Raw genomic sequence first — 12,199 nt, 5'->3', positions numbered from 1 at the left:
TCTTTTACTTCTAACTAAATATAGGCCAGATACCTTTTATACTCTTCTATTTTGACACAACTAGCAAAGCCGCTCCCTTTCTCCATGAAGAATGGACAAACACTGGCACTGACTGAGACTAGACCAGTGTTTTTCAACCACTGTTCCGCGGCACACTAGTGTGCCACGAGATGTTGCCTGGTGTGCCGTGGGAAAATTACTTTATATATAGTCAATATAGGCACAGAGTTAATTTTTTTAACATTTTCTAATGGTGGTGTGCCTTGTGATTTTTTTCATGAAACAAGTGTGCCTTTGCCCAAAAAAGGTTGAAAAACACTGGACTAGACTACCGATGAACCGATTCCTACCATTTTACTTGTGGGGATGCAAGGTAGTACAGCCACATCAAAACATCTCTGGATTAAAAAAATACTACTATACTATACATTGTTCCATGTGAGTAAATCCAACTGAAGACAAAAGGACTAAGCAAACATGCATAGGATAAAGCTTCAAATTCCACTGAACAGAAAGAAAATGGAAATAAACACCACCATATCAACATACAGCAATATATGTCTGTTGACATATACTACCATTTTTTAAAACAAACAAACAAATAAATACTATTTACTTTACTATGGACTGCAATCTAGAGCAATTTCACATTTTAAGTAAATAAAGAAATTATTTGTTTACACTTCAGTCAGAGGGAAACAGCTCTGATTTTGGATTGGTGGAGCAGAATGCTCAAAGCAAAAATTCTTGCGCAAAATAAACGAAATGGGAGATCTCATGTGCTTTGAATGGAAATGTCCATTATATACAGAAGCAAGGTTGCATTTACTTACTTACTTACTTACATTTATTACCCTTTCTTCAAAGAAATAAATTGCTACCTAGGTTACATAAAATGCAGCCTATTATTTAAAAAAACACAAGTATCTTATATGCTTCCCAACAATCAGTAGAACTAAAAATATAACAACAGACAGGCTTAGGCACAAATGTCCAAGCTAGAGCATTCCCAGAAGATGGCAGTCCAGCCCTGGCTTGAAGACTTGAAGTGAGGGACAGCCTGGGTCAAGGATAGGGAGCCTCAGGCCTGAGGGCCAAATGGAGTTCTCTGGTCCTGCTACTTTACTCCATCTTCCATGTGACAGCCCTTCAAATATCTAAAGGGCTGCCACATGGAAGATGGACCAAGCTTGTTTTGTCCTACTCTGGAGGGTAGGACCCAATTTAGTGTCATATTCTGTATGTATAAATCTAGTTACAGGTAGGTGGCCGTGTTGGTCTGCCGTAGTAAATAAAATAATAATTAAAAAATCCTTCCAGTAGCACCTTAGAGACCAACTACAGAAAACGTTTCCAAGGCCTTGCTTCCCAAGGCAGGCAAACCCTTCAGAATGCTCTACTAGCTGAACCACTCACTATGTAATAGTGACCCCTGCGGCCAAGACCTCTGCCAAAACCCTCTAGGGAACAGAAAATGTCCTGGCTATTTAAAGGTTGTTTAAAAAGGGAAATGAAATACAAACTACAGAGCAAAGTGGCTGTAAAATGTTAATATACCTTTTCCAAGTTTTAATCGTGGAACATTATGATTCTGCTATTGAATGTCCAAATAAAATGGCTAAGAGTGCCCTTAATAAACTCAGTATTATTTCTCTAGGTTATTAGTTCTCAGGCTAAAAAATGCTGGAAACTAAAGGGGTATTCACAGCGACACTGTCTCTTTCACAACCCTTTACAAGCAAGTGGCACACTAGCCACTCCAAGAGAAAGAATATCATATTGAATAGACCATTTCCCACTTGGCCGGGCGGTGGGGTTGGGCTCTGACTGACTCCATTTACAAAAACCCTTTATAAGCAAGTGGCACTAGCCACTCCAAGAGAAAGAATATCATATTGAATAGACCATTTCCCACTTGGCCGGGCGGTGGGGTTGGGCTCTGACTGACTCCATTTACAAAAATTGAGGATGCTGAAGAGGCCAGAGACCATCTTGGCAGGGAGACCTGCTCCTTGATTTGCAGACCTTTTCCCACCAGGTCTGGGAGGGGAGGGCCCTGACTGACTCCAGCTACAAAAGTTGAGGTTGCTGATCAGACTCTTGGGTTGGGGCATTGTAGGGGTTTTGCTGCTCTTCTTGATATATATATATTTTGTTATTTATTTTATATTTTATCATTTATATGGAAATTGTTCAATTTGGTTGTGTATTTTTGATGTTCTATTTATTGTTTATGACTACCTTTGGCTATGTTGTAATTATGTATTTTTTCATGTTGCAAGCCACCTTGAGTATGGTTTGAAATATGGAGAGGTGGCCTACAAATAAAATTATGTATGTATGTATGTATGTATGTATGTATATGTATATTCTTATAAAATATTCTAAATTACATGCCTTTCTTATGCCTGAAAATGTCTCAAAATAAATCTACACAGTCAATTATCTAATTACAGTCCCTGTTAAAATGAACATAAGCTACTTACAGACCATCATGTTAGTAAGGCTAGGCTAATAAGGTAACCTATATATGAAAGGGAGGGAGGGAGTGATGAAAATATCCCACTGCATAAAATGTCAGGTGGGGGTTGAAATTCAGACCTGATTAAGTGGATCACAAATCCAAACTACTCGGAACGTTAATACCTGTAATCTCTTGTGGGCTATACAGAATCTATTTTAAAATCTTCAGGTAAGATCTGTAGGAGGAGGGGAGAGTCAGATAATTCAAGTATATTTATCCCACATGTATTTTCCAAAACATTATCTTTCAAATTACTTTGTTCAGAAATAAACAATTTGTAAGCAATTTTAAGGGAAACCCATGCAGATATTCATGGAAAAGTGAAAACTCAGAATTTTCTAGACAAATGGTAGATCTGGATCTGCTGGTAGATATCTGGGTGATTTGAAGCAGATTGGCAAGCATCTTTTACTCCTAGTTTAAACAATAGCAGTAATTAGATGCCACCTTTCTTAATCATACTGCTAAAATGAAGAAAATTTGGGGTCAACAAAAGTGAAGTTGGTTCCATTATGGGACTCATAAGTCTTTAATTCCAGGTGTCTATCGTTTGCACCAGGTTAGTAAGCCCCTCACAAGGAGACGCTCTGCTAACCCTCTGAAGCAGGTAACAACACTCAGAATCCAAGAAAAATCAAGCATTAAGAATAGATCGTATTTTCCATTCAGTAAACTAAATATAATAATTAAAAATCAAATCCAAGGAATGAAAACCAAGGATTAAAAAAACTGCTTTCCCTCCATTTATTTATTTTCTTATGCCAAGTTTTAAGAATTACAGCATTAAAGCAAATTTTATGATTATTATTTTGCTGGTGAGCATTAAATACTATATAAGGAGCATATCAGCTACTTATAAAATTAGAATTACTTGCCAGTTAATCCCCTTTAAGCAATGTTATTTATTATCTAGTTGCCTCTTTGTTTTCCAACTAGCTAACAAACCTCTTGTAAGTGACTGCTTGTGACCTTTTCTGAGGTGGAAATAATTCAAAAGTAAGAGCCCTTGCCATTATGCAAATGTAATTATAAATCTCTATTGCTGATTAAATTTCAACATTGTATGCAACGGAAGTAATGCATGTAAAACACATGCACGCTAGGAATTCTAATTATTATAAAGGGCTAGTAGAAGACACACTTCCAAAACGTGTGTGTTTACATATACTGTGTGAACAAACATTCATAGCAGCTGGTGAGAAAAGAATGAGGTGTTTTCTTAATTTAATTTATGGACTGATGTTTCTCAGAGAGTGGTTTCAGCCATTATGCTAAACAGTTAGAAAGAGGAAGTGGAAATATCTTATTTTTCTTTTTCCTCTGTATCTCTTTCTCTCTCTCTTTCTCTCTCTCTCTCCTCATTGAGGAGATGTGGTCCGGGGTGGTGGGATGTGTGCCAAATGGTTACAGATCATCTCTTCCCATGCTTCAGAGGAGGTCTCAGAAGGGAATTTTTTAAAAAAGTTTATTTCCCCCTTTTCACTGTCCAGATTTCTCTCCCTGTGCTCACACATATACACAAACTAAAGTACTGAAGTTCAAGGCAAGCTGCCAGTCTTTAGCACTTTGTAGCACAATGGAGGAAGGATATGGAGGAAAAAATGGTTCCTTCCCCACTTCCTCAAGATTCCATTCTGCAAGCCCTGTACAAGATTCCCATCCCATGTTGGCTGGAGCATAAACAAGAGCAAACCTGTTAAGGGCTGGGGATACATGGTAACCTTGGGTGGCGGCGGGGAACAGCCTCACTTACACTCAGTTTAATGCCATCCTTAGGCTCTTTCAAATTGCTCTCTGGTACTCATGACCTTGCCCTAAGTTATGAATTTGCCCTTTCAAGACATAAAAGATGTCGTGTCTACTTTGTTCCTCTTCTGAGGTATATTTCCCCCACAATGTACTTTGCTTCCTTAAAATTTTGCAGCTTGGAGTTTAGCCAGTTTTGCTATTTGAAAGCAGCTGAACTATAGGGGCGATAATATCACTACTTCCTGCTGCTCAAGAAACTGTTAAGATTTCTGAAATGTTTTTATTAGCTTTTAAACTATATAAACACAACTGCACCTGAATCAATAGCAGCTCTTGACAAACCCTTTTGAAAGACATCAGGAAAAACCTAGCATCAATTAGCCCAGCTATGTGTTGCTCAACTAGGCATATACCTCATAAAAATGCGACTCCTGATGAGCAAATCATAATTTACATGATTAGGAAAGGTCCAATTTTCTTTTAAAAGTGACAAGGTATCAACATTTAGGTTTGGCATCACTGGTAATTTAGCTGTAATCCCAGGAAGTACGACAGACGTTTTTGATGTGTCTGCTCAAACAGATAATTTTCCACCTGCTGTTTCACAGTCTCTTTGTGCAAATGCACTAAATGGTAATAAATTATTTCTGATGTCACCTGAAGTAGTGAAAAAAGGAAAGAACCAGAACACCCACTACACATGTTCCTCCCTTTTAGGTAAAGGAAAAAGCATAATCTTTGAAAAATCAGTGACTGAGAAGCAGGAAACAGTACTGGACTATATGTTGAAGCAGACACCCAAAATCTGAGGAATATCAACAGTCAACATGCATAGTTTGAAAAATATGCATCTCCCCCCCCCCCCTTTCTTGAAAAGAAGGTATATACGTATTTGAACATTTGGTCTAAACTGTTCGTAGTGTTCTCAGGATTACAACTAAACAAATTGAGGGCCTATGAGGAATTGCAGGGTGCGAAAATAATTAACTGGGAGATTACACCCCCCCCCCACACACACACACTTTCATATAGTACAACATGACCCTGCTGAGCTTAGTCTGCTCACCTAGTCTAAACCTCCCTAACAAAATACTATAGTCCTGTTCACAGTTTAGGCAAGTAGGAAACTGCTCATGTTATAACTCTAGGAGAAAGCAAGCTTTGAGATCATACAACTCAGCCTATATGCATCCACATTATCCCTTGCTATTTCAGCCCAATTTCTTCCTCCGAAGTCACTGAAGCTCAGGACGTTATGGGGCAGTGGCATGCTGACCCTCTGCTTTCATTCTGTTTGTAATGGACTATGTAAGTAGTGGCCAGCTGCATATTCTTGTTTTCTATTAGTATTCACAAAATGGGAACCCAAAGGACTTGGGAAAGCCCTCAGTATTAAAATGGGTTGCTGAGTTCTGGAGCTAAATGATCAGCTTCCTGCTCACACAAGCTCTGAACTCTAACAGTATTGTACATTATTATTATTGTTGTTGTATTATTCTACAAATAGGATTTTATTATCAGAGAAAACCACAAAGATAAATAAACTGGCAATTTGCTTTTAACATATGTAGGTGCAGCAGATGTAATATTCCAAATGAATATCATTAAGAACACAAGCAAAAACCATCCTTGGGTTAAAAGCAGCTTCAGACTATTCTGCTTCAGACTAATTCTGTCTTTGCTCTTTAGGTTTCCTTTGGCCTCAACATAATCACATTTCATCAGAAATTCCAAGCTTAATTTCCTTACATTGCCTTGGGAAATTTCTGAAGATGACTAATAAATGCTAAAAATAAATCACTAGATTTATTTATGATGTAGGGGTATGGAAAAGAGCCCCAGTTCTGTCACTTGGCCATCTTTAACAGGCACAGGCTTGCCCAATAATAAATGGAAAGTATTTCTGGTGAGTTTTTAATCTTTCACCAATGAAGAGTACTTTGTTCTTTTGTCATAAGCAACTGATCCCTAGCATAATGGACTTGTGGATCTCACAGACTAGCAAACAGTCCGTAGCAATCTACTGTGGACAACTATTTGATAAATGTAGCAAAGTACTGAAATGACGAAACAGGGGCTCTGAAGCAGAGTTAACTATTTGCAATTTTACAATAAGAAAACCCTGCTATTTCCCAATAACAGCTATAGCTGGAACTCAACTGCTGCTTCAGTGCCATGCCATCTGCTTTCTTGCTCTACTGATTTAGGGTTTTCTATGGCTCTACTGTGCCCAACTTGTATAAAAGAAATAATAGTGCTCAAGTGGCATTCCGTAAAAGGCTGTTGATGGACCATCAGTTTCATTTTTATTACATTTATATCTAATCTTTCTTCTGTCAAGGAACCCAAGGTAGCACAAATGTGCCACCCAGGCGCTGTTTTGCCCATGGGTATTAAACTGCAAGTGGAATAAATTTTTGATGGGTGCATGGTAGAAAGAGAAAAGGTATGGGAGGCCCTCCCAAATATGTGCTTCTTTTGTGTGACTTGAGGCTATTATCTGGCATGTTTATTGTTATCATATAACAATGTTACTATATAGGAGACAATAATCATATTAATCAGAAAAAAGGGTCAATCAAGGTTAACTGAAAATTAATCAAGGTTAATTGAAATAAAAAATAAGAACATTAAATGTTTGACTGTTTTATATTTTCATTCAAAGTGCACAGTGGTAGCTCTATTGAACTATGTTCTCCAGCCTCTGGCTCTTTTAATTTTTTATGAGATGTTTTGGGTGAGTCATTCGTTTTAAGATTAACCATTGTGCATTATTATTTTCTTTTCTTTTCCAATTGTTTCATTTCTGTGAACCATTACTTCCCAAGAAGTATTTAAAAAGTCGCTCTCTTATTCTGGGATAACAACTAAATTAATTTAAATATTTCAATTAATCCAGGAATTACAGAAGGCACGTTAAGCCTATTCTCACACTTTTAAAAACAGAGCTCAGTGATCCATTCCACTTTAAAACAGAATTAGCTTCGGCAGAGTAGAAACAAAGAATAAGACGCCCTGATAGTAGAAAGGCCTGGAGGTCCACAATCAGCCCCCAGGCCTGAGGTTCCCTGCCCCTACCTGAAGTTCTCTAAACACATGCTTAGGTTTGGAAAATAGTCATCTTGTCAAATGCTTCCCCTAGACAGGGAAAGTTCCCAGGCTTTCCCCTAGAACAGAGCACTGGCACATATAGTCCCCCCCCCCTTTTCTTTCTACTGTTACAGCTGCAAGTAAAATAAAAGGGAAATGGGTCACATTTCAATGACTGGTCAAGTTAACGACTTTTGCAGTTTTTAATTTTTGAAAGAAAACTATGCCTTACAAGCATGGTTTGTATAAACTGCAATCCAAGTGATAAAATATGTCATTTCGGATATAACGAGGAGATTTATGAAACAGGCAAGCCAGTCTCGTTGGCAAAAGCTGCAAGTAATACTAGGAAAGACATGGGAATCTGTTATGAAAGGAGTATGAGCAAGACAAGAAGCATGCCTGCAAACATCTAATTTAACTAACAGCTAATCTAACTCTGGTGTGCTTAACCATTTGAAGATGGAAAATATTACAGAACGTTATGCACTGCCGTCAAACGATGGCTCAAGATGGAAAGGCCCAAATAATTTTTGTCATAGCTACTGCAGTAACGCTGACATACTGAAGGGCAGTCCTTTCCACTCTTTTCAGTTCCACTCCTTTCCATGTAAAACCACTGCCCATTTCCCAGAGACTTCATTGCTTATAATGCTTGCCATTTCTTGCCATGTTGAATTTGTTCCTAAAATCCTTCACTTCACCTCATCCATGCTATCACACCTTTGGCACATATCATACCAGTCATTTCACTTGCCCTGTTATTTTCTTCAGTCTTTCTCCCTCGGTTCCTCAGCATACTCTCTCCCACATGTCTCTAACTGAACATTCTGCTCCTTAGGAACATCCTCCTCCTTTTCCTGAAAAGCTCTAGAATCATAGAACTGTAGAGTTGGAAGGGACCACAAGAGTCATCTAGTCCAACTCCTGCAATGTAGGAATCTTTTTGTCTAATGTGGGGCTCAAACCCATGACCCTGAGATTAAGAGTCTCGTGTTCTACCAACAGCTATTCAGAGTCCCATGTCCTACCTCTCTTTCTTCATTCTTAATCTCAATGCCCTAGAAGCTTTTGACTTTTCTTCCTTCCATCTTATGTATTTTTATTAAGTCTCAGGATCACTAGAGTTTCATCTGCTCTGAAGTATCTGCTATTGCTCTTCCCATTTAACCAACTTTGATTTCAATGCTCCTTCAGCCTAACTTATCTCTACAACCTACTATTTAGGTTGTAAACCTACCTTGAATTGAACCACATAACCATCCACTAATGGTTAGTATTGCCCCTCCAAACAAAACCAAATTCAAAATAACTTTGGTTCACCCATGAATCAAAATATAGTTTCTCAAATACTGTAATAACATAATAAGCAATGTAATAAATATGGCAATCTTCAATAAACATTCAAGGAAATTTCACAGTTCAGTAACTATCCAGCTTCCTTAGACAACAAATCTGCTACTGTAGTTCCTGTTGAAGTGTTGGATCTCAAGAAATCAATATGCCATTGTACTTTTCCTTTTGAGACAGTTTTTGTATGAAAATATATGAACACACGTAGATAATATAACTGACGTATCGTAGGAAAGAAACAGTCAGTTTGTCAACTAGAAATATGTTTGGAATTCACACAGCATTAACCGAGGATGCTACAATGTCCCGTGTATGTAACCAGAATGACATAAGGAAGGCACAGAACATGAAGGCCTTAAATTGCAGTTAACTCAAGCTATGTTTGGAAGGTATGCAGAACATAACTCTCTATTTAGCAGGAAAACCCTCAACGAAATGGGATAGCAAGATGGAAGTTACAGGCAAGAAAGCAATGACACAATTTTAGCGCAACACAGTCTTGGAAAGTCTCAATAAAAGTAATAAAGCAAGCAAATGGGTGAGAAGCACATACCACTACAGTCATATTATATTCAGAAAGTGACATTCAGTAGCAATGAAGTACAGAGTAGAAAAAGATAACAGCCTCAAAATTGTGCACGTTTAGCTTTTCAATCCTCTAACTGTTCTAACCCAAATATTTTCCTTGCAGACTACAAGCAACACAGTAAATCTAGTAACCACAATCACCTTCTTGAAAAATACTTCATTACAATTATAACAAATTTAGTTTCAGCAGTATGTCAAGTCAAATCTTAGTCCTTTCTGAGCTGATTTTCATCTTCTATTTCAGTAGTTATATAAGCAAGAATTGAAAATTATTTACAAGTTACATAGCAGCACAGTCAACACATGGTGCATAGGCCCAAACTAAGATCATAAATACACTAGAATATTATTGGAACACTGAAACCTCAATACCGGAATGTTCAGAACTTCATAGCCAACTCACAAATAGAATCCATTTGTTAAAAACACACCCACAATCTAATTCAGTGACACCCACAAGCTCGCTATCTTCTTTGAATCTATCAGCTGCATATTGTTCTGTGAACCACCTTGAGACGGTAAGTAAGCAAGCAAGCAAATAAATAAATAAAATAAAATACAGCACAAAACTATAATATCTACTCAGAATTAAGAACAGCTAAATTCAGAGGGACTTACTCCCTGCAAAGTATTGTAGAATTTATATCTTAGACTTGGGATGGTAGATGCCCTGCCAAAGCAGTTTGTGCAAAGTTCACGTGGAAGAGACAGTATGGTACACAAAACTTATCTGGTGTGAATGAGTTCAAACAGAGATTTCACACTGTGCTATCTGCAGGCATCTTGTGGAGGAATTGATCATCCCCTTATTCGTTTATAGAAATTGGTTTCAAAGATATCAGACCTAAGCAAATACTGATAAAGTATGGAAATATCTCTGCCTGCCTTTAGCATTACAATTCTTATACAGATAATCTCTGCATCAAAAGAGACAAAGCCAGCTGTCTGAGTTGATAAGCTTCTAAATTATCTGCACAAATAAGTTTATCCATTAATTTTCTGGACACAAACCAACCAGTATTTGATCTCCTTGATGATGTATACAAAAATCAAACTTCAAGTCTCATTCCAAAAGTCCTGATTCTGCAAAGCATCTATCCTAAAAACAAACCATACTTTTCATAACAAATTTTATACAGAACACAAATTATATGCAAGTATTGTTATCCCATATGTTACTGGATAATATAAAATGCTGTTTCAGCCAAGCCTCCAAAGGACTGATTTAGTGTGAAACTCATAGAGATGAAAAAAGTTTAAATACAGTGGAACCCCGGGTTATGCACACCCCGGGTTGTGGATGTTCGAGTTAAGACCCCCGGTTCGCACATGTGCAGAAGCGCTCAAATCACGCTACTTCTGGTTTTTCAGGGTTTTTTCCGTGCGTTCGGGATATGTACACCCGCGTTACGCACGGTGACCGGAACAGATTGCGTGCGTAACCTGGGGTTCCACTGTACCACCAAAGCGTTTCCTCCAGTTTTATCAAAAAGTCAACTAATAACAAAAAGCAACAAAATCATCTATCTAATTTTCAGTGCTGTAATTCTTTAAAGAACAACTAAGTACTTTCCTCATTTCTTTCTGGAGCTGAAATGTGAGCATTGCTTTAGATCAAAATAGTGAAGATCCATATATTCCACTGATTATACTTACCGGTGGACATAATGCAGTTGATGTACAGAATCAATTGCTACTACCATTTCAGCCAAATAAAAGCGAGCCATTTCTTCAGGTAATCGGTCCTCAAACTTACTAAGCAAGGTAAGCAGATCACCACCCACATAATAATCCATAACCAGGTACTAGGAAAAAGGAAAACAGAAGGCAATTATAACAAACTTAGAAAGGCAAATATGCAAAAAGCACAACAGAACTAGGGCAGGAAATACCAGTGCTGCGACAGTAATTGTGCTTTTCCTGTTGCAGAACTACTGCATTCTATTCTATAGTAGAAAGAGGGTATTTTAAGTTCCGTAATGCTGAGGCAACCTTGAAACTGTATTGCTATGGCAGCAGTGTCTCTTATGGAATTGCTGCATTTTGTTCTCTTACCAATTGCAAGGGAAGATAGTAGAACACACCAGCCATATACTTTAAACATATCGTGTGTATGCACCTTTAGTGTTGCAGCTCCAGTCCTCTGGAATCAGTTAGCAGTTGAAATTAGACAAGCCACCTAGTGGCTTGATGCTTAGGCAGCTACTTAAGAAGCTTCTGTTTAAGAAGTCTTACCCTGAAGTAGGGTCTATTCAATTTATGAAATATTAAATGTATGATTCTAGAAATGGTTTTATTTAGAGTCCTTAGGAACAATTTTATTGTTTTCAGAGCATACATATTTTATTTTGAGTTACATTTTCTCTTATTGTACACCACTCCGATAGCTTCTGGCTTTGAAGCAGATTATAAATCTGTAAAATAAATAAAGTTTTAAAATGAAGGAATTTTAAGGAGTACATTAAAGTAACACTCACTAAATAGTTTTCATCCTGAAAGGCATAGTGCAATGTTGTAATCCATTGGTTATCTCCGTTCACTAACACATCCCTCTCTTCTCGAAAACAAGCTGTCTGGAGGGTAGAAAAATAATATTTTAGGTACTATTTAAAATAATGAAACAAATATATTTAGATAGATGCTTAGAAACACTGTAGGATTACAAGGAAGTCATCTCTCCTGCAGCCAAGAGTAATGATCTGATTATTAAGAGGCTGTATTAATATTTAGTACCAATGCAGACTCAATTTTTCTCACCTGCTGACAGTTACAGGTGGGTAGCCGTGTTGGTCTGCCATAGTCAAAACAAAATCGAAAATTCTTTCCAGTAGCACCTTAGAGACCAACTGAGTTTGTTCCTGGTATGAGCTTTCGTGTGCATGCACACTTCTTCAG

The 12,199-nt window shown here is 37.7% G+C and overlaps 1 protein-coding gene across 1 annotated transcript in view; it reads right to left on the bottom strand.

Moving 5' to 3' along the window:
• The window catches only part of CDC42BPA (CDC42 binding protein kinase alpha), a 150,449-nt gene that overhangs the window by 87,064 nt on the left and 51,186 nt on the right, over positions 1 to 12,199 (bottom strand). The window contains 2 exon segments of the mRNA XM_033144641.1: positions 10,961 to 11,109; positions 11,782 to 11,877. Of these exon segments, the coding sequence (XP_033000532.1) occupies positions 10,961 to 11,109; positions 11,782 to 11,877 (245 nt within the window).

Source organism: Lacerta agilis, chromosome 3 (genome assembly GCF_009819535.1).
Source record: "Lacerta agilis isolate rLacAgi1 chromosome 3, rLacAgi1.pri, whole genome shotgun sequence".
In the NCBI taxonomy this organism is placed as follows: Eukaryota; Metazoa; Chordata; class Lepidosauria; order Squamata; family Lacertidae; genus Lacerta; species Lacerta agilis.
This window is presented reverse-complemented; position numbering and strand designations above follow the sequence as displayed.